A 24,133-nucleotide genomic window follows, 5' to 3' on the forward strand; every position below is an offset into this window, starting at 1 on the left:
CCCCTGAGCCATTCTCTTCTCTTGCTGCGATCGTGTCCTTCAAACAATACCGTGAGAGTTGAGGGTCCAGCCCAGTTGCCTAAGTGTGAGGTGATTGCCTACCAGTATTTTTCCCCATTAGATGCTTCTCAGCATCAAAGTATTTGCCTAGGTCTGTGAACATCAATGGCACCACTGTCACAGTTTAGAATATTTGTGAAATCCCCCAAGGTCTGAGCAACTAAGTGAGCCTGGCCAGAACTTGGGCGTCTGAGGCATAATTCCGCTTTGCTCCTTTCTACTCATCTTGGAGCATACAGCAACTCTCTTTACGGGTCTGAATGTCTCAGTTACAATGTCTCAGTTATTCTGAACTGATTCTCTTTGGAAATTTTATGTTCAGATGGTACTTGCAGCATCACTAAGGGGTAAGAATGTTAAGGAATGTTAAAGGTCTACCGTGGCTGTCACCCAACCCCGCTCAGTTACACACTTCTTGATACATGATCTGGACCCACTTCTCTTTAACCCCTCAGAGTTCAGCTTCTCACTTCAGGAAGCAAGTAATATTAGCATATGTTGGTTTCACTCTAAACATGGCTTATTACATTTTATTTTCTTAAAAGGTAATTATGAGACCTCACAAGAATATTTCTATAACCTATGGCCATAGTTTAGCCTCATGTTGCTAGTTAAAATACCTTTTCCTTTCTTTTTTGCCTGTTAAGAGCTAGGAATGGTTTTTTAATGGAAAGAACATAGACTGTGATGACTGGCTCAAATCCTTCTTTTCCTACTTGATAAACTTTTAATGTGGAAAGGTCGTTCAGCTTTCCTGAGTCACATTTGTCCAGATAATAAAAGCAATAGCACAATAGTAACACTATTGTCTGGTGGTTTTTGTTTACCCAGTATGTGTCAGGGATCATTCTAGTTGCCTTACACATTATACCATTTAATTCACAGAAGAACTTTGCATAACAGGTACTGAAATTCCCATTTTACAGGTAGGAATCTGAAGACCAGAGAGGTAAAAGTAATAGGTCCAAGATTACCTAGCTAATAAATAGTAGAACTGTCAGTTAGACGCGGGCCAGTTTTGGCCAATATGTTTGACCTCTCTACGATACATTAGCCCTGTGAAATAGGAACTGTTAATAATATCCATTTTGTATGACCATTATGAAGGTTAGAAATAATGTATATGGAGCTCCTAGCACAAAAACTGTTCCACAAGAGGCCCTAAACAAATGTAATCATTGTTATTTTTTAAATCTCCATAAATGGAAACTGATATGCCAAGACAGATAAAAATGAGAACATCAAAGGGAGAAGGTAGGTTATGCATGCTACTGCCTTCCTTTTGTTTGTTGGTGCGTGTGTTTGCTTGGTTTTCTTCTTTTCTAGTATGTTCTATTTGAAAGAACGTGTCATTTTGTTGCTCCTTTGATGACTCACAAAGGATAGTCAGGACATTGGATGGAACCACAAATGTACAGGAGTAATACTTCTCAAGTTACAGCAAAAATTAAATATGTAAAATGAAATCATTTTTTTATTTGTGTCAGTTCAGGGTTTAGTGTTACCTGGAGAGCTTTGTTAAACTCAGAATTTCTATATGCCTGATTTTGTATGTTTTAAATTCAGGATCGTAAGAGAAAGAGAGAATGGTGCTAATTTTGAATGTTAACGATGCTTTCCTACTGGTTCTCCATGAAACTTTTATTCAACAAATATTCACTAAAAGAGCTGGAGCCTGTGAGCTTTGGTCAAGTTTTCCCATTTCCAGTTTTGCAACAAAAATTTCACCCTTCCTTAGTTACTCCTGTGGGAGGAATCAGAATGCCAAAAGTCACCTTGATCTAAGCCACCATATCAGAGAAAAACTAAGTGGAGATTTTTGTTTCCCTTTGGACTTTTCTCATGTTTCATTGGTGGGGTCTCTTCAATACATTGAGCTACAGTTTGGGATTTTTATTTCATGTTTTTCTCGGACCAACTTTCTGGTGTTAGTTGTTAAAAATGATTCCAGCTATTTGAAGATATCTGGGATGTTTGTTATTGTTCTGTTAAATAAAACAGTATCTTATTTAACAAATGTGTAAGTCATCTATTTACCTGGAATAGTAGTAATTAAAATTAAATGGATGTGAGCTTTTATTATTTAGTTTCTCTATTAAATACTTTACTGAAACCCATACTTTGAAGTCTTTTGGTTGGGAAATTGGCAAAATTGTTGACTGAAGTAAAAATCATGAAGCAGTTCCATCCAGGTTATTAAAGATTAAAACATTAAGGATAAACCGAAGCATGAACATCACGACCACTCTGTTTTCATAAATATTGTCTTATACCTTTACCACCATTTTTAAAGAAAGTAACCATTAAATAGTGGCATATAAAGAGCAATTGATAGTTGTGTATCTTGACTAAGTTGCATTTCTTAAGCAGTTGCTTTGACCATTCTATTATTGAATTTTCTTATAATTAAAGTGTGGGGGGTTGAACTAAATAAATTCTTTGATTCCTTCTACTTTAAAAAGTTCAATAGTTCTATGCAATGTTTGTTTATATAAAGAAATATATAGTGCTTACCTTAAAAATAACTTTTGAAGTAAGAAAGATGAAGTATATAAATGGAAAGGGAATAATATAGTACCTGATCCATAAATTGTGATATAAAGAAAATTTATAAAATATACAGAAATTGCCTTTTTAAAAAAAGCTGTAAACGATGGTCCATTTCTTGTTAACAAAGACTTTCATCTTATCTAAAGAGTTTTCGTTTGGCTACAATACCAGAAAATAGAAACTGTGTAGTAAAATATGTCCTAAAAACTTTATAACCCCATAGATATTCTTTTTCATGCAGGCAGTATTTATTAATTTAAGGTTAATGATCTTACCCTCAGATTGAGCTTGATCATAATTCATAGTTAAAGTAGCTTGCTTATACATGAGCAAACTTACCAATGATTTGTCCTTATCTCCCTAAAGAAATATCAAATAATTCTACCCAAATCGGGAAAAAAGTTGAACCTCGTTAGGTCCCATTAAATGCTGTTGACATAATAATATTCATGTTTGAGGATAATATACTAGACTATGTAATTAAAATAAAACTATGGATTATCCTAAAAAGAATTGGTTTTAATTGTTTTAAAATATAAGGTGATTTAATAATTTGGGTCAGAGTTTATTTTCAGTTTTATGGTAAATATATTGATTTCTGGAATTTGAGAGTAATACATAGTATACTTAGCTTGTGTTAATACTGACAGGCCAAATAGCTGTCAGGCCAATAGCCTCTAGATATATTATAGACGTACTCATTCTGTCATTAGAATGAGATGATCTAATTTTTCAATTTCCCCTTTTCCTGGAAGGTAATGTTTTGTTTCATCTTTTTAGCCTAGTCTCGATACCTTCTCTAAATACATTTAGTACTATTCCCCAAACTGTTAGTTGTGTACTTCTCAAAAAAGTACTGGGTTTTGCCTGACAGAACTTAGGGTATTGATTTGTTTTGGAATTCCTAGCCTAAGTTTTATTCTTTGTCTCTTAAAGATACTTGAAAAAAATTTTCCCTTATTGTAAGTCCTGTGGAAATGGAAGTCAATAGCTGTTCCTACATTTAAAATGTGAAGACAATTTAAAAATAAAATTAAAAAATAAGATAGCCCATGAAATATAGGGCTGATGTCCCTCTATGACTTAGGAAAAATCCTTGTTTTCTAACGTGTGTGTTGATTTTGTGGTTTGTTTTTGTTTTGTTCAATCTCCAGGACTTCCCAATTTTCAAGGGCATCGTGGGGCATATGTAGCCTTTATTTGATGTATGTATGTGTATGCATATTTTCCCACATCTGTCTCTGTGGACCTATCCTTTGTGAAATCCTAAACCTTGTATTAATGTTTAGTTTGTGATTCATGGTGTTCTGAGAGCAATTATGTAATTTTTCTTAGGGTGTTTATTCACTGTGCACTGTAAAAAAAAAAAAAGGGAGGGTGAGTTATTTTTTGGTAACCCTGCAGTCGCCTTTTTATTGGTGAATTTCTCTTTCTTTTCCTGTGACCTGTGAATATCACTGTAGGCTCACTGCCAATTTTGTGAGCTGCTGCCTGCTTCAAAATGGAGGCAGGAAGGTATCCATTTTCATCAAGAGGATGACAGTGTTTCAGTCTCTCCGACCATCTGGAGAGAGAAACTTTTGGAGCAAAAGAAAATGGGGATTTAAAAAAATTATATTCAGCAGAAAAGCCAAAGGGGGAAACCAATTAAAGTTAAACTATACCTTATGAATTTATGTTTTTCTAGTATGCTGTCTTCTTTAAAGGAAACATAAACAAGAAAATAAACAGGCTATTTTTATAAAGAACCAGTTCCCCAAGTCTCATGAGTATTAGTAAACAAATGTAAGTAAATTAGGATTTTGGCACACTTTTTAAGTTTAGTACACACACAAATATAATAAGAACTATAAATGAAGGTTCCCCCCCTTCATATGCACACACTGATTGTTGGTGGTCTATGTAGATCCAGACTTTTAATGGACTTTTCCATGCATCTCTGCAAAAAACTGACACTATGGGAATTTAATATTCCAAGATATATTTGTCACTTTCTGTGGTCTGGATAGTGCATTCATTTTTCTCTTTGTCTCTCTCTCTCTCAAAAGTGAAAATTTTAATTGAAAGGTAGAATAGAAGGGAGAAGTTTGATGCATGTCTTCCTGTTTTTACCTTTCACGTGCTCCTGGGCCATCTATGTTTGGAAAAAAAAAAAGATGCTTGGACTCCCAGGGCAACCCTGTGGGTATTATATACTATATTTACAACTGGACATAGTTTGCAATATTCTTGCCTGTGATTCGAAAATATTATTCACACAACTAGACTCAGGAGTTTCTTGGGACTTGTTTTTCTGTATTCTGAAAGGGACAGTGTTTCTAGGTTTTATTCAGATTTAGAATGGACATGGTTGAAATTTAGCATTTGGTACCTGCTTCTTGTAAAGTAATCGACCTTGAGATGCTTGGTCAATGCAGCAGGCAAACTAAATTGGCTCTTCTCCCTCAGGTTTATGCTCCTTCAGCAAGCACTGCCGACTACAATAGGGACTCGCCAGGCTACCCTTCCTCGAAACCAGCAGCCAGCACTTTCCCTAGCTCCTTCTTCATGCAAGGTAAGATGCTGCCTCTTCTAGGGGAAATCCCCTGGACAGAGTCTTCCTGGGTCTTTCCATATCATATACGGGGCAAAAGGCTGCTGAATTGATACCCGAGAAATGGAACTCTAGGCCGGTGTAAAATATCGGAGGTCGTGCTCTTCTTAGGAACCAAATTAATTAAAAGTAAATTAATTGATTAAAACTTTACTTTTTTTAAAATTGAAGGCCCTTGAGCAATAGTGAGTTCAGGTTGGACTGGTCTGCTTCACTGAGAGCTGATGCTTCTTCGGGGATGGTCTTCCAAGACTGATCATTTTCAGTATCATCTTCACCATCCCGAAGAAGAACTTGTATGTATGTTTAGAAGTGTGCTTTGGTTCAATGTGTATTTTGAGCGTCCCTGGATTTAGCCAACTGGGAATAAATTTTCCTTATGTGTAACCCTATATAAAATTTTCAGCAACTAATTAATTTATAGGTATGAACAAGAGGCCCGTTTAAGATGAAGTGACCCACCTGAAGACTGGAATATCATTTCATTACACAGCAGAAGCTGTATCCCAACATGCTAACTGATTTAGGGTAAAAGACCCAGCTTTTTTCCTGACCAAATGTAGAAAATTACAGCTTCTTGGTGGATAAAGTGTATTTGTTCTTTTAGTTGTCCAGTCTGTTTAATTAAATGCACTTGGATGTGTGACCCATGAGCTTGTAGTCCTGCCACTAGTAGCACAGCTCCTTTCTGCTGCTTGATAAAGACTGGGATAGTTGAAATGACAGCAGCTGCTTGTAAGAATAGACTGTCCGGAGGATGCAGCTCCATCACTGATACTTACTGCCACTTATAGTCAAAATGTGATGATCTTGTACCAAGTTAATACTGTGAAATTTAGATATAGAATTTACCAAGAACCCCTGTATGTGGAACTTAACTCTTTTTGCCTTGGTGTAAAACCTTGCCTGAGTGTGCCTTGGCAAAATGCCATGGGATTTCCTTCTTCATGCTCCTCTAGGAAGGGCCATGCCAGGGAGGGGGAGTGTCCTTGCGCCAGTGAATGCCAGGGGAGCAGCCTGGTGTCTTGCTTAGATTACAGTGGACACACTCAAAATCATTCTGATTAAAAGGGATTTATTTTCTTTCCCTTCAGAGTGTTAGCTCTTTTAGGTTGTTAGTTCACATGTGAAATTCCATGGAAAATCTATAAAATTGAATCGAATGGGTCCCTTAGGAACAGAGAGTATTTGTTCCACACGTCATGGAGCTCGTGTTCACAGGGATCCTTTATCTCTGTGACCTGTCCTAGGTGTAACTCTCACAGGGACGCAGCAGAGTATGTCACTTGAGTGCATTCTGTACCATGATGAAAGTCTTCTCCCCTTCACCTATAAACAGCAGCCAGTCTCTGGCATCAGCTTTCCCTGCTTTGTGACCAGGCAGAGAAACTGTGTTACTGGTGCTTATAGAGATTGTCAACTCAAGGGTTCGTCACTCAGAGCTGATTGAGAAAATTGACAGGATAGATTTCTTCAATCTGCCTACAGGAAGGTGGCCTGCTTAAATTGTGCACACGGCCAGGGAGATCAGGTGGATTAAAACAATAGTCTCTTCCCCATAGCAGACCATGCAAAATGTGGGGAACAGATTTGTTTTTCTGCACATGAATACCCAAAAAGCAAAGAAAAAAATTTTGAGTTGACATTTATGATGAGCACAAATAATTTGCACACATCTAATTCTATTCTTTCAAAACAACATTATGCCAAGATCATGGGATGTGATAAATATTAATTTACTGTGAAAAGCATAATTTATGTAAAATATGTATTTTTATAAGTCTGCATTGAGTAGAGTGTTCTGTGTTAACAAATCCTAAATGTATTTCCATATAGTGCATCACGTTGTCGGAGTGTTTCAGGAGACTGTTATTCAATGATATATAGTCTCAATTTATTTGTCATGTATGCCATCTATCTGAAATCTTAGTGGTCTTGAACTTCGTTTTTGAATTTAAGATGACGTTTAAACTTCCACAGTCTCAGGGCTAAATCTACAGTATATGGAATAATCACTTTTTGAGAGTCCCGTGTTTTCCCTTTGTGATCACAGAAACAGCACACCATGATCCCATTTCACACCGACTTTCTTCCTTGAGGGGTGTGTGGTGCCCTGAGAATTTAGGTCTGGAAGAAGCATGCAGTTTAGGTGAAAGGTATTCAGAGACGGTCAGGAGCATATTTTAAACTCACTACTGCGTGACTTCTTATTTTTTAACTTTAATTTCCATCTTCTAGTTAAAATTCTTAAGTTGTCAAAATCACAGACATGAGTTTGCTGACATAGTTCTAAAGAAATCTACAGATTATTCCTCTCTGTCCTGAAACTATTCCAGTTTTTCTGAACTCTCACCTCTGGATTTAAAAACTCAGTGAAAGGGGCCTGCCCGGTCGTACAGTGGTTAAGTTTGTGCACTCTGCTTCGGCGGCCAGGGGTTCACTGGCTCGGATCCCAGGCACTGGACCTACGCACCGCTTATCAAGCCAGCCTGTGGCAGGCGTCCCACATATAAAATAGAGGAAGATGATCACAGATGTTAGCTCAAGGGCAATCTTCTTCAAGCAAAAAGAGGAAGAATGGCAACAGATGTTAGTTTAGGGCCAATCTTCCTCACCAAAAAAACAAAACAAAACAAAGAAAAACCACAGTGAAAAAAAAGTTTGTGAAATATAGTGCCAGATTTAACTTGCCTATTGCCTAAATTTTCAAAAGGCCTTTATAAATAAAATGTATGGTGAATATAATCTTCTTTTCATGGAAATAATACCTGCCATACAGTGTACACCTAGTTGATGACCTGGTATATATCTGACACTCAATAATTTTTGTTAAACTATTGAAGGAGGGAAAAATTGAATAAATTCAGCAGTAACATAGATTCTGCCCCCTCGCCTACCTCTTATTTTGAGGAACCCAAACCAAACAATAGCAATCTCTGATAGTAACCCCTAGGCCAATAGGCTCAGAGAATGAAAAAAAAATCTGTAGGAATGTTTTCAAAGATGAACTGGATATTAAAAGATACTTCAGATAATTTCGATATAGTTTTAAACCTCTTTTTAACTTTGATTCTTTTTAAACTTTTTAACTTTCTAAATAGTTTATAAATAATATAAATCCAGAGGTTCTCAAAATTGACTATAACATAATATCCACCTATGATATGTGCGTGTACTCTTTGAATTGCTACCGAAGGCATAAAATAGATATAGAACTATATCCCAAAAATAAAAATTTAAAAAGAAAACAAAAACTGAGAACTATATATTTGAGAGTCCTCTTCCTATATCCCATAGTGTAATTCCAACTTTAATTCTGTCTACTATTTATCTTACATGAATGAAATCGTCTTTTCAATCTGAGATGTTTTTTATTATTACTTATTTCTTTCTATGCTTTTAAAATTTGTAAACTTATCAACTCTGTAATGTCTCAAGTATTTTATTTTCACCCAAAAATTTAGGAACAATTAAATCTTTTAGTTAGTTCTCATAGAAAAAGAGGTCAGGGGATTTGTAAGAAATGTTTTTCCTTTAGTATTAGCTATCTTGCTGATTTGACATAATTCTATGTAGAAATGTGTTCTGTTGTCCTTTTTTACAGTTGGAATTTTTACTAAGAACACTTTAACTATGTTAAATATTTATATTTGTTTGGCAATATAGAGCCACTTGGGAAAAAAATAATGATGACTATCTTCTGATGTAATCAGCTAACCAACACAAAGATGAATACACACCAGGCAGTCATTTTCGAGTATGTGAAAAAACCCTTTTCTATAAGGCGAGGCTGAATGCCTCAGAAAAGTCATGGTTTTTTTTGTCCTTTACAGATGGCCATCACAGCAGTGACCCTTGGAGCTCCTCCAGTGGGATGAATCAGCCTGGCTACGGAGGAATGTTGGGCAATTCTTCTCATATTCCACAGTCTAGCAGCTACTGCAGCCTGCATCCACACGAGCGTTTGGTAAGGCAGATTTACTTGGTAATGGGGAGAACACAGCCACTTTATTAAATCTCATCCTCTGTCTTTCTATGCGTGTACACAAGGACTCTGTAAATGAATATAAAAATGGTACACAACATTATTCTTACAGTTGTATTGTTTCCGTGATCAAAGACATAACTAAATCAGACCACCTTTGTAAGCCCTTCCAGATTCTTTTTGTCTTTGCTCTTCTGTTTATCGTGTTTTGCTCTGTACTTTATCACCATGTCAGCTCCCTTTGGTGCATAAATACACACTATTTGAGTTGCAGAATCTCAACTACGGCGGTTCCTTGTTGTATTTTTGCTGTGTGTAGTTTTGAAGGATATACTGCAGGGGGCAGAGTGGAGTGACAGTGAGTAGACTTTGAGGGTGGGTTATGTGCGTCACCCACAGGCGTTTCCATTTCCCCTTGAGTGGCTCTTGTTGCTGGCACAGCTTTGAGTTGGTGTGGCACACCCGAAGGAAGGAGCTCATGTTTTCTCCAGTCCCATCAGTGACAGCAACCATGGGATTTCTCTATCAGCTTCCCACTTTTCAGTGTTTTAGCTTTAATTCCACAGTGCCCAATATCCCCCTGATACTCTCTTTTGCTGCTCTCTAATTGAAGATTGCTGGGCTGTAGAATGTTGTCTTTCTTTCATTATTGAAGTTTCTACTCTACTCATCACCTACATTCCTCCATCCTAGTATGTCTCTTTCTCCCAGAGGAAGCAACTCATCTGATGTTTTTCTAGCCTCAGAATCCACTTATGAACTTAAGTCCCTCGTTAAATGGAGGAGAGAGTACTTCTGGATCATAAGTTAGGTTTGGGATGCAGATAATGTGGAACTGAGTCCCTTGTGCAATAAAATAGCTTAAAAAATGTATGAACCTCTAACCCTGCAAATGCAAAAGGGTGTGACAAATCCAGTGGTCCTCAGTGATACTTACATCACTCCTCTTCATCTTGTAATTTTTCCATTTTTCTTCTCCTAATACCCAGATTTATGTTTCTTTTTCTGTTCGGATGTAGGAAATAGTACTTTCTGGATTCCTATGGTCTTCCCTTTCTTTTGCTCAACCACCAGAGATATAGAAAAGGTGACTTAGGGCCGGCCCGGTTGCGCAGCGGTTAAGTTTGCACGTTCCGCTTCTCGGCGGCCCAGGGTTCGCCGGTTAGGATCCTGGGTGCGGACATGGCACCGCTTGGCACGCCATGCTGTGATAGGCATCCCATGTATAAAGTAGAGGAAGATGGGCATGATGTTAGCTCAGGGCCAGGCTTCCTCAGCAAAAAGAGGAGGACTGGCAGTAGTTAGGTCAGGGCTAATCTTCCTCAAAAAAAAGAAAAAAGAAAAGGTGACTTATATCCTATTCTGGCAACCTAAAACATTTCCAGAAGTTAAGATTTCTGATATGCTTGAAAATACCTGTTTAGTTAGCTCTGGAGACAGAGACACTGTGTGGTCGACTAGCTTATCCATTATTGAGAAACAGATGACAGAGATGGAATTGGCCTTTTTATATCTTCTCCCAAGCTTGAATTTGTAAATCACAACATTTCTCAAATTTCAGCACATTTTCAGTAAACAGCAGATGAATTACTTTCAAATTTCCTCTTCTCCCACCTCCTACTTGGAAGTCTTAGATTGAAAGCTTAGAGAAATATCAACTATAATTATACTAGAATTTCTTCTTGGCTAATATTTTTATTTCTCCATCATCATTTTCCACCTCTCTAAGGACTCATGATCAAAACTACATGTGTCCTATAAGCAAAGAAAATTTTGGTGACAAAAGATTTGGACACTATACTAATAGGTTGGAATTTCAGTCCTTTTAAGAGTTGTCTATTTGACATTTACTTCTCTTCCCTCCTATGTTGATTTCTTTCTTTCTCTATCATATTCTAACATTTTGATCTGAGTTGATTTTATCCCAGTCAACTTCACTGCATGGGGGAGGTATCTTTAAAATGTGCTCAAATGCACAAAAAGTATAATTTTAAAAAGGAAACCAACTGCAGTCCTTTTAGAAAAAAAATTTGCTGAAGCAGAACACTATTATCAACCAGGAAAAAAGATCATTTTGAAGGAGTAACCCAATAGGTTGTATCAGATGCTATACTTGTAAAATGTCATTTACCCATCACGAAACACAAGGTTTTCATTCTTCACTTGAAATTGGCAGATCTTAAGAGATTAGGGGTTTTGTTTTAAAAAAGGGTAAATGAATTAGGTCTCTGGTAATGTATCCTAATGAATTTTCTCACTGAAGGAGAAACTGTTGTATTATTGTATCTAATAATCATTGTAATTTCATATTTAACCATAAGAAAATCTCTTATTGAAGTGACTTTTAAAAATCTGACACTGATTGAGAATAATTTGCGTACGCAGTAGGGAGTTCATGTCCTTTCACTTGAAAAGAAGGGTAGTTCCTTACAATTGTCATCCATAGCTTTTGGCCAGTCCCATACTGAGCAAAGGAATAGTTTGAGAAAAAGAAGAGAGCTTTCCTTGGGTTATTTTGGGTAAAAATTGGCCAAATTAGTATGTCTTTAAAGGTGAAACTTTTTAGAAACATTATTGCCTTCATCACTTTATACTGTCTTATAATAGAATGTGTAATTATAGAGCTTAAAAATCCACACATTTCAGTAGCAACTGTCAAGTCACCAGTTTTGATTCTTTAAGTCCCTTCACAGTTTCAGCCTCTACAACACATTCCCACAGCTAATCACTACTATGCCACAGATACACATACAAAATCACTGAGGAGATTGGAGTTCGTGGTTAAGCTTTGGAATGGGTTGTTGTAGAAGATTTAAGTTTGGAATGACTCGGCAGAGTTCTTTTTAAAAATAGGATAGAGTCCTTGCTGTCTGGCATGGTTTAGGCACAGTCTTAACACCACAGAGTGAAATCGTCCCAGGAGTCTGGAATTTTAATATAGAGGAAATTTTGTTGTCTTATTTTTTTGTAACGTAAACCCTTCCCCCGGTCATTCTCAACTGGGGCCATTTTACCCCTCAGGGAACGTTTAGTAATATCTGGAGACATATTGTGATGTTACAGCTTGGGGGGGTAGATGCTACTGGAGTCTAGCGTGTGAAGGCCAAGGATGCTGGTAAACATACTGGCATGCACAGAAGAGCCCCTACCTCCCCAGGAAAGAAAGATCTGGCACAGAAGCTCAATAGTGCCGAGGTTGTAAAACCCTGCTTTAGCCCAAAGCTTGATTTTATTCTTAGTATGTGCTGCCAATTATTATATTTTCTGATCTTTGAGTTATCAACCCATAGGTTGATAAAAACATCACTAATGGTAACATTTTTAACACTTACTCTATCAATAGACTCCAAATACACTATAATTGGGTATCATAAGTAAAAATAAATAAACAAATAGTGGGCATGTAAAACCATAACACTTTATCACACTTCCCCTTTCCCTTCCCTTTGTAGCAAGTAGGGCGGACAGTATTAATAGCTGGAGTGAGAGAGACTACAGGGACCTCTTACAGTTGATCTCTAAATACTCTACAAGAGACATTAATGACATATCACTAATATTCTCTTTGGTGTATTTATTATGTCTTTGAGTGACAGTCGTTTGCAAGATACTTTTCCTTGTAAAATAACCTAGTTCTAGATCTCATTAATTTCTTTCAGCATCTAATTTTCTATGAGTCTCTAAAAATAACTGATTTACATGGATTGCATTGGTTTCCCCATGAAAATTATGGGGAAGAACTTGTCTTTATTCTCTGAACTCAGTATTAACTCTTTGTCAAATCCTGATTTATTGCCCATTTTAAACCAAGTTAAAAGAGTCTAAAAATTCGCCCTGATGTGACCATCTTTTTCCTCTCATCCTGTGATTATTATAGTTATTTAAATATTTTTCAAAGTTATTTTCCTCTGTTTTGATTTTTGCATACTTGGGACTGATTTATAAAGTTTCTCTTCTTCGGAAGCTCAGCGTGGAATAGGACTGTGTAGAGATGAAGTCAACCCATCTCTTTTTCCATATTCTGTTTCCTTTTCTCCACATTATTATGGTCCTTGGCTCTTGAGCAGAAATAGCTCTTCTAAGTTTGGTGTTCCATGGCATATCCAGTCTTTCAGGTACGCTGTACTATGGCATGGGCCCACTCTATCATTCTTTGGAGAAAATTTTGTGGACTACTTGGGATACTCTGTAAGTGGAAAGCAGGAATGAGTTTAACAGGTGGCCTAAGGAATTTTTTGATGAAGCAGAGAAGTCCATGAAATTTACAAGCTTGAAAGGCATTCTAGGGAACTTGGAAAGGTTTAAGGGCATCATCTCAACTTTTTCCCTGAAGTTGACTTTTCAGTTGGACTACTTGGGGTGTGCAGAGGTAATATGTTCAAAGGCATCCACCATGTCATTAGCTCTGCATTTTTTGAACTGTTTAGTTATCTCTCAAATAAGTAGTATTTCAATCCACTATTTATTAAATGCTAACCAATAACCAGTTGTTCTTTGAGTATATAGGATAATTATGTGTTAGCACCCAACCACAAGTCGTGGGATGCAGAGATATGAGCTCTATTTCTTCTCCTTAAAGAGTTTACCTTATAAGTGGAAATGCATTTGAAAGAGAAAGCAGTGAAAGGCAGCATATAATGAAGTGTTGAATGGCACAGTACAGAATGTAAGTGCAGTAGGGATTCAGAGAGAAGAGATGATGGAAGAGCTGGAAGAAGTAAGGAATCCTCAAGGAAGAGATAGAACCCAAGATGAGCCTCACAAAATAAATAGGAAAATACCAAGACACGGGGGGTTCACTCCTTGTGAATAAAGCCCCGGTCTTTAAGTGCCCCTGATTTTCAGCACCATATTCAATCTCTAATTTTAGCAGAATCTCTAATAATGATATAATAAAGATCCATAGCCTATTAATGTATTACCTATATGGACAAAGGATATTTTAATTTAAATATTTTTCCTTTACACATCTGTAGCACAAACATGTGAAGAGATGTTTTTCACATGCCTATGAGAATAACTTTTTAAGCTACTTTTTATCTTGAAAAGGAAAATAGCTCAATGTGTTTTTGTAAATACCCATATCCCTGTTAGTGATCTGCTCATTCCCAAGCAGATGGATGGGTAGCAACTAATTTGCCAGCTTACAGGCACTGTGATACGCCCCGAGCAAAGCAACTTCTTTGGGCAACTAGTAATAATAATCAAACTCAAAGCCAAACCTTAAACCAAACGTTCCTGTGTAGAAGATCTTCTTCTTTCATAGTCAGCCATGTGGTAGATTGCTAATGGAGAGGTCATGTAAAGAAAGAAATCAAATAAGTCATTCTCAGTTCATTTTTCCAATTCAATTCAACATAGTCATTAATTTAAGGCTTTACATATTGATACTTTAGAGAGATATTTAATCATTAGTGCTTTTTAAATTTTTCAGTTACCATTTTGTTCTTGCTGGAGTTCAAAAAGATAATCCACTTTGGCAGGAAGAGGATTTCAGATTGTTTACTCTGCTATTTAGTGTCCAGAAGTTCAGGATGAAGTATAATGTAAACCCTGCGGGCCATGATGTTGTTTTATTCATTGTCTTGGAATCTCTCTTGATAATAGGCCATACAAAAAAATAGTAGTAGAGACGGTCTTTTGTGTTGCTGAATTCTTGAAGGTGCTTTTAAGCAGTAATTTTTCAGTTTAAAGATCGTGATCGTTTCTCAGTGTCCTGTGTTTCCTTTGTATTCCTCTATATTTGATGCAAACCCAAACCAACTATGTGTCTTTATATTTTATTATTCGAAAAATGAAAGCTGTCAGATCTAAGCAAGATGTATTCTTGGATATTTTGAAATTCTAGGGGCTGTCTCCATTGCAAAACAGAGAGTTCTGAAAGAAGTATTAGAAAACTTACCCGCTAAATATTTGATGGTTAAATATGGCCTCCTTCTTCTGCTTCTTGCTGCAGAGCTATCCATCACACTCCTCAGCAGACATCAATTCCAGTCTTCCTCCGATGTCCACTTTCCACCGTAGTGGTACAAACCATTACAGCACCTCTTCCTGTACGCCTCCTGCCAACGGGACAGACAGTATAATGGGTGAGTCATGGAAGTGCCGATTCTGATGCCGACAATCAACGTCAGGGTTTAATAATAAGGGACCTCTTTTATTCCTCTCATAATTGAACAGCAATCAGGCAATGAATATTTGTCACATAACTGAATGAACAAACAAATGAACCAAATAGAAAGAGTCATTGGCTTGAGCATAATCAAATTTTTTGTCACAAGAAAATGAAATTTGTCTACTTTGTGCATGTGAGTCATTAGATTGAATAAGGATTTAAATAGACTAAACCTACCTTGCTTCTCACACTGTCAACTGCGAACAAAGTCAACTTTATAAGACGAACCACTGAAGACTAGTGAGATGAGGGCGTATTATAAACTTTTAATAGTAGTTGTTAACCACTTCCCAAATTCCCATCACTGTGCTAAGCTCTTAACAATGACACACCACTACCTTCTGAAGACTAGTTCATGTGAAATTCACAGGTGATCTTTAATAACTAAATGGCTTCGCTTTCTGGAGACAGTGGTGTTGTGGAATCCTTGAGAAGGGAAGGAGTGTTTGCTAACGTATGGGAGAGGAGATCCCTGGGCATCAGTGGGCCAGAAGTTATTTACTGCTTTTTCTCAAGCAGATTTACTAAGGAGTTAAGGCCCAAGCAGAATGCTCTTGCCAAATGAACTGAGCCATCATCCTCTCATTTTTCTTGATGTCCATTTTGGTCCTCTCCCTAGGACATATGGTTCCTCCACCAGCACTCTGCCCTTGTGGGAAGAGCTAGGCAGGATCTCCAGCTGCCCCTGGAGGAAAGAGTCCGGGTTGAGGAGGAAGCAGCCACCCCCTTCTGAATCCGCCTTTGACAACCTTGTTGTTCAGATGAGCAGCACAGCCTGATGCTCCACGGTCTTATTAAAACCTCAGCCATCGCTGGTCACCACTACTCTGATTCTAGCTCAGACCCACACGTTGCTTGGCCTTAAGATCACTTCCAGTGGGTCACTGATGAGTGCACTAACTGTATGTTTTAGAGAGAAGAATGTGTGACAGAATAAGCCTGCCGTTGATTCTCTTAGCTCTTTGCAGTTTTTTCCCTTTCCTTAGATAGTCTATGGAACTTTGGAAAGTGGTGTGAATCACTTATGTGGGAGAGTTTTTGATGAAAGAGAAGAGATGTGTTTTGAAATGTTGCAAATATAATTCTGCCTAAGTAATACACTCACTGCTTATTCAATAATATATTTCACACTTGAGATGAGCCATGTAGCAGCCCTTGGCATTATGTCTCACTAAGAAGCAAATTTAGGAAAGAGTTTCCATTTCTGTAACTTTTCCTAACAGAGCTTCTACAAATGTGTTGCATCAGTTTGACCTTGGAGAGCTATGAACAGAGGTCATATGGGGAAGTTTTGTTAGTATCAATGCAGTTTGGGCAGATTTGAAAAACAAGAAGAAAGAAAGAAGTGCAGAACTGAAAGAGTGAGAAAAGCATATTTCACTTCAGTGTGGTTTGACAAATGGAAAGCCCCTTTCTGTAGTCATGAGGTCTACTTATAAAGAAGGATGACCGGTCATTCATCCTCTTACACGACAGATTTCCTGTCTACTTGTGGTTTGAGTAATTTTCTTTTTTAGGAAGGTATAAAGGTGGAGCAAAAGCTTGAGTTGAGGAAAACAGGCTTCAGCACTGTTTGAAAAAAAGTTTTGTTGATTGATTTGCACAACAGTCTTCCTGTGGGAGAGGCACTACGACTTGGGAAGAAAGCTATTATGAGATGATGTGATCGTCCTCCATGAGCTGTGGGCAGCGAAGCCACGAGTCTCAGTGGGAATGGGATTCGCTTTATGTAAGCTGGGTGGCTCATCATTAGCTTGTGGATAAACAGGAATGTCTGCTCTGCTTCTTCCTTTAGTCTGGGCAGGATGGAGCAGTAAGAGGCTTCCACATACTGATGGGCTCAACTGTATGCTAAAGATGGGCTTAACTTATACAGACCACAGGGTCCTGTTTAAGTGGAGGGAGGGTTTAGACAATAATAAAGGAGATACAGTTTTAAAAGGGAAAAGTATGAGATTTTTGGAACCAGGAAAAGGTTTTTAGGAACAATTTTATTACATAAATTATTCCATAATCATAGGTGTTCTTGCTACAGTCTACTAACAGAATGTGAGAAAGCTTTATAATCTTTTCAGGAATTAAGTAGACATGGTAATTCAGCTTTTTGGAGGAACAGACCTTTTATTAACTTGCATATAAATACAGTTATTACTTTAAGATTACTTCAAGGGAGAATAGTCTAGGGTGTTCTCCCTTAACATAATATGTCCTCTAATTCCTTAAGTTAAAATACAGAGGAAAATTTAAGTGTGATCATAAGCCTTAGTATCACACGGTATCTGAGTAGCTCAGATTTCTTTGCACTTTTATTCTCTTAGGTTTTGGTTCGATTATTAGAGTGTGGTAGAAGTCAGAGATGGCAGCATGTCTATGTAACAAGAAGATTTCTCTTCTGATGTTAGTGACACTTCCCTAACAAACAGTGTGGATTAATAGGATACATCTGTAGACTTTTGAAAATATTTGGCATCTACTCACTCATTCTGAAATGCAGGAAATAAAGAAATATTACATTGCCTGTATCTCAAAGAACAAACAGAGCTAATTAAATAATTGGTAAATAGGGAACACATAGCCTGACACATGTTTGAGATTACACACATGATTCTGTAGAAAATGACTGTGAGCAATACTAATGCCGTAAGAATGGGGTTCGAGCACTAACACATGGACATCACATTTTTCAAGTTTTCTTGGTGAAAAGTTGCAAGGCAATGCAATGTTCTCATAAATGGCGATGACGTCTTAGGAAGCTGCTTTTTCAATTCAGAAGATCATTGCCGCATCTCTCAGTTTCATGTTATAATGTGTCTTCCTGGCAGTCAACTCAACTGTCCTGAACTGATCATAGAACAGTAAAATGAATGTGGAGTAAGGTGTAAGTTCTAGAACCATCAGAAAGTAACCTCTCGAGAACCATGCTCTTTTGCTTCTGATTCTGTCCTCTGCATCTCAAAGATGCTTGACAGATGCTCACTGAGGTTTGGGGAATGGCTTGCGTTTGACTTGGAGGAGTGACCATTGTTTCTTGCTTTGTTTTCTTTTGCCCTTTAATTCCCAATATCATTTTTTGAGAAATGCTTAGGAATGACAAAGCTTGCTTAGTCTATATTAATGATTTTTTTAAGTGTCTTGTTCATCCATGGATTTTCCAGAGAATTGTAGAATAAAGTATTTTACTTGTGGTGTATAGTCCACGACTTTTCTCTGAAGCCTTGCCAGCAAGCTCTGGAGATTACGTTAGACATTTCTGAATTGCAAGAGTCTATTAAGCACCCTGGAATTATATGAATGTAATGGATGGCACACGGGGTGAATTCCTAGTAGTTCAACTGGTGTAGCACCCAGTGAAGGAGAGAAGCTAAAGTCCAGGGGCTTCAGAAACTACCACCATCGGAGCTTTTTGAATTTATTCCTAAAGCTCTTCAGAAGCAGTAACAGACCAATGCCTCTGCATGTGAGCATGCATACAGAGGAGGAAGTGTAGTAAGTGATTAGATACCAGCTATAGAGGATAGAAAAAAGGACCCCGGACCGTGACAGCACAGTCCCCTCAGACTACTCAAGGAGGAGAGTGCTCCAGTTCCCCACTGGGAAATACCATTTGTATACATTCCCAGGGTGTGACCCCTTGTGGTCTGGGGCTACACACCCTCCCTTCCCCTCCCAGGGAACTGGGCATACAACTCGCATAATGGTTATAATAACTATTATTGTTTTATTAGTCTTTAACTGGCCTGCTTTCTAATTCATGGTATTTCCCATGTTTTTAAACCTCAAACCAAACAGTGTTGAAGGAACAGACTACCAAGATTGATTTAGTACAACATATGCTAAAGATTACCCTGGGATATCTATCTGTTTCATGAATTAATCTGGCTTACAACTTTCACTTCTAATGACATGTTTGTATGACATGATGCATTTTAGTGTGTGGCTTTTCCAGTAGAAACATAATGTCCGTTTCCTCTTGAGGACTTAGTTTCACAGTAATTTTATTATTAGAATAGTCACATAATATTCACTTTGTCCTTTACGAGAATCTTGAGCCTTCAAATACAGCTGAGTGATGAATAGGCAGAGTGTAAAAGTAATATGAATTTTATCCAGCAGTGTCGTGGCATCTTAGTTACAAAGACCACCAACAGAGAACAATAAACTAGTTTGATTTGTCTCCTCGTCCATTTCCTGCACATGGTCATGGGGCCCAACTTCCCCCCTGAATTCCTAGGAGTCCCTCCTGCTGAAAATAAGTGCATTGGAGCTTACATTTGAGTTTTTATTCTAAAATTATACGTAGTGGGAGTGCTGGAAATCCTCCTTCTTTTGTCATCTTTATAGACAAGCTCATGGCATTGTTCTGCTGCTTCTGATAGTTTAATAACATGGGGGTCATTTGGACACAGTTCAGAAAAACAAAATTTTAAAGCAGTCATCTTCTTTCAGGCAGATATACTATGAATTGCATTTCTTCTTCCTTTTATATTGTCATGATGTTTCCAGCCAGAGGTTATGGGTATGCAATAAAGGGGTAACACATTTTCCAAATTCTGATTTTCAGTAGTCGATCCCCAGGCACTGCTCATCCTGGTGTTTTGATTAGGGTGTGTTCTAATGGGAATTGCCATTTCCCCGAAGTGGGATTGACAACAAGGGTGGTCCAACATGTAGCCGAAGATACCAAACCTTTCTTTCTGCTCCATCTTCTAGCCAGCAACAGCACCTGTGTTCAAGCCATCTGAACAATGCTTGGGTGGCTGGCAGTGTTGAATCCTCCTACAAAATTACAGTTCCTCTTAATAACCGCTCATCTTCTATTCATATTTATGTTACAGCCCTACTTAGAGACTGATTATTTTTTCTCTTGAGCAAGAGAAATTGATTAGAGCTAAGATAGCTTGAGAAATCGATCCAGTCTTTACCAAGTAGACTTGGGCAAAAGTTTTATCTTTATTTCTATTATATAGGCATTTTGGTAACTTCCAGTAATATGAGTTGACAAAAACTCAGGCCTAGAATAGTAATCAAATCCTGTTACATTAAAGACGAAAAGGTGGACTTGATGAGCACAAGTTTAATTAGAAGTGTGTTTTGCTAAAGATGACCCATTACTCAGTAGAAATTATGCCATTTGAGCATTGAAAATATATTCACTTTCTGATTACGTATGCCCTTTGACATATCAGTCACATGAATAAAAAGAGAAATCTTTAAGAGAAAAACCCACGTAGCTTAACATGTTTCAGGGACTCTTGAAAACGTGTCTCCTGGAACAGAACAAAAGGCATTCCAAGCGAAAGGGCAGACTGGCCTCAATAAACTGCTTTGAAATTTAAGCTCTGGGTTTGGCTCTCCAGCTGCTGCAAGGTAGAATGGCTTCAAGTTAAAAAATAGTCTGTTCTTATCAGTGGCTTCCATGAGTAGCCTTTGTAGTTTTCTGAAACATTTTCATGACAACATGAGGTAAGGAGTTGATTCTAATTTTTCTTCTGCTTGCTCGGTCCTAACATCTATCTCCCTCTTTAAAATAGGCACTAATAGTTTAGTTAGGAATGGCTAGAATGAAAGTAATCGTAGTGATCATATCTTGTCTCTTCTCAAGTGTGATTTTTAGGCTGAATATAATTTATTTTTTAAATGTTCCTAAAATATGTCTCTTGTTTTCAATTCCTTCTGTTTGGTTTCATGAAAATATATTTTTAAACACTTACCTTCACTTTAAAGTTGCTCAGAGGAAGAATTAATCTTTTGAAAGCTACTGTGGTAGCAAATTTTAACTGTAATTGAGACAATATCTTGTCCTATTTGGGTTTAAATTCTTTATTAGATATTGTAATTTTTTCCAGTGTGGCTCTGAACTTTCATTTCTTGAAGATCTGTTTTCTAATCAAGCAGATATCACAAATTATTTTAACTGATAAATCTAATTTTTATGTATGTGTGATAATATTGCCTCTAGGAAGAAATATATGTATAATTGCCCCCAAATACCATGGTAATACATACTGCAAAAAGTTCCTGCTCTCTGTATTTTCAAAAATCTTTATTATTTTGTTTTTAGTTTTTAAAGAACTCCTTAAAGCAGAAATTTTCACTTTCACACCAGATGTAATTTCAGCTATCTCTTATATTAAGTATTTTTAATACTCTTGATATCTGTGAATTCCTTCCACTAGCTCATCTGTATAATGTCAGATGCTCATTTCAAAGAATTTGCTTATAATATAATCCTTAGTGCTAATAACCAAGATATTTTTAATAGTATGAATTTGTGATATGAAAAAGAATAGGCTTTGTCAGAAGGTGACTGTGTTTTGTTTTTTTTTTATCACATATCAGTTTTCTTTCAGTTTTAGTAATTAACGAATGAATATGGTTGTGGGTTTTGTTAACCAAATAAGGCACACATCAAAAGATTATCTAACTGACATACCCAACATGTAAATATATAAAAATAACAAGCATAATTTAACTATGCTAAGCAGAGGTCAGGAGAAGGAAATTGCAACGTAAAGAAGCAGAGAATTTGACCACTTGGGATCTGACCCCACTACTCCATTTTACAGATCTGGAAACAGACATTTGCCAGCAAGGGTGCTCTCCTGACTCAAGGATAGGGCTGGGAATTTTTGAAAATTATATAAATGTACAATGAAATTCTACTTGGATTAAATCGGCTGATTTAAAATTTCCTTTTCTTATTTTACATCTCCTGGAGTTTAATAGGTTTTATTTAAATACTGTGGCTATTTGCTAATGTTGAGGCCTTAATAAATGTAACATACCAAATGTTGCAGGCATTGTATTAATACTGTTAAATAGAGCTGGCATTAAATTATATACTAGAATCTACATCTTTTTATTAACAGTACTCTTTGTTTATTTGTTGATAAAAAGGTTTTAAGATGATAGAGATAGCTTCATGAATATGTACACTGACTTTATCTCTGGAATTTGAGGACATATCCACTTTTAGTAGCATAATAGTTCAAAATTTTAAAATGTCAACAGAGGCTTAAATATGTGGAGAATATATGTTATTTAAGATATTAAAAATTATTTTCTCTCCCAGGAAGTCAGACCTATTAGATGTTTTGTTTGTTTACTGTGGAACTCTGAGAGGAGTACCTCATTTTGCTATGTATCAATTTTTTTTATTTGAAAGAAGATATAAGTGATTCATGAAGATAATTCAATTTAGTGTATAAAATATAAAGAAAAGCCAAACTGAGGACTTGAGAGACCTGAAAGTGCTTTCCACTTCTTGCAATGAACTTCATTGTGGCTCGCTTGCCACATTCCTCTCTCACTCCTCATCAGCAACAAGGGGGAAAGTAATAGCAACTAAAACACTTTATCTTGAAACCAAGGTGTCACGTTTATATTTTATCTGTAAAAAATGTAACATGAATATATTTGACATCTACCTCGGCAAACAAATTAATGCTAATTAAATATTAATGTGTTGTAATTAGCATTAAAAATGCAATTAAATTGTGAGTAAATGGACCAGGAATAGAGAATTGTTAGACGTCTCACTGCCTGGTTTTTCATATTCTGCCTTTTGTTTTTGCAGCAAATAGAGGAAGCGGGGCAGCAGGCAGCTCCCAGACTGGAGATGCTCTGGGCAAAGCACTTGCTTCGGTGAGGCAATGTTGATTTTGGACTTCATATGCACCATTGTAGAAGGGTGAACTTTAATCAGAAGTGGACATTTGGAATTTTAGAAAATGAATGGCAAATAGCTTTGATTTTTTTGGAAATGCTAGCCTTCTTGCATAATGATCATGGGAAAATGTGAGGAGAGAGTCTGAAGCTTCCCATTTGTGGCTGGTCTCCTCCATCTTGTCTCCTTACTGTGGTACTAAGCAGTCCTCAATTATGGATTTGTGGATGTTCTCAGGGCATTTAGGTGCATAGATCTTCTCTCTTGATTTCTTCTTTTTCTCTAAAGGCACATGGGTACCCATTGACCAGCTAAGACTGACTTTGCAAGGGGCTGTTCTAAAACACTTCAGAAAAGGCATTTTTAAAAAAATGATCATAACTGAGGTCCTTGAGGCCTTGTCACATTATTGGCACCTGGGGACTCAGTTTCTCTGCCTTGCCTCCCCCGGTGCCAGGAGACTAGAATTCAACATTTCTTGCATGTTCACTAGTGACAACGTGGCCCATCTTATTTATTGTCTTCAAAAGCTAAACATGGTCATTTGCGAATGTAATTGGAGATTTGTTGTTCGAACATTTTATCTCTTCAGTTTGTCTTTTCTTACCTTTGGGAGCATAAAAGAAGTTTGATTTCTGTGAGTTTTGCGACCTAAGTAAAAGTTTTTATGTAATTTGGGCATTCTTATGCCTTGGAATGAAATGGCTTAGTCATAGTGAAGAAAGAGTTGGATAAAAATCTTAGAGATGATACTGTCTGCCCTCTTTTTTTGTGGAGGAAGGAAGGGAGGTTTCGAGTATCTACTTGGCTTGCCCATGGCCACACAGCCCTGATAGGAAAAGGACTAGAACTGAAGTCTGCTGACCCCCCCAGTCCAGTTTTTTCCCCACTACCTTCTAGGACCTCAATAATTCTTCTTTTGAAAAATTAAAGAAATTGTGTTAAGTTTTTCGTCTTAGACTATTGGTGCTATATAGTTGATTGTTAAATATATTTTGTAACTGATCATTTTTAAACAAATTGCACTGACACTTTGTCATTTAACAAGTTGTTGATGATTTACTCCTAATGAATGAGGGTTTGATTTTTTTTTTCTCCCCACTG

At 37.1% G+C, this 24,133-nt stretch overlaps 1 protein-coding gene across 50 annotated transcripts in view; it reads left to right on the forward strand.

The window, feature by feature from the left end:
• The window catches only part of TCF4 (transcription factor 4), a 343,772-nt gene that overhangs the window by 288,390 nt on the left and 31,249 nt on the right, over positions 1 to 24,133 (forward strand). For all 50 annotated transcript variants that reach the window (XM_070513021.1, XM_014846921.3, XM_070513001.1 and 47 more), the window contains 4 exons: positions 5,059 to 5,164; positions 9,037 to 9,170; positions 15,145 to 15,277; positions 22,940 to 23,007. In XM_070513021.1, the coding sequence (XP_070369122.1) occupies positions 5,059 to 5,164; positions 9,037 to 9,170; positions 15,145 to 15,277; positions 22,940 to 23,007 (441 nt within the window). The remainder of the gene's footprint in view (positions 1 to 5,058; positions 5,165 to 9,036; positions 9,171 to 15,144; positions 15,278 to 22,939; positions 23,008 to 24,133) is intronic.

The sequence above is a fragment of the Equus asinus genome, chromosome 7, assembly GCF_041296235.1.
Source record: "Equus asinus isolate D_3611 breed Donkey chromosome 7, EquAss-T2T_v2, whole genome shotgun sequence".
NCBI lineage: Eukaryota > Metazoa > Chordata > Mammalia > Perissodactyla > Equidae > Equus > Equus asinus.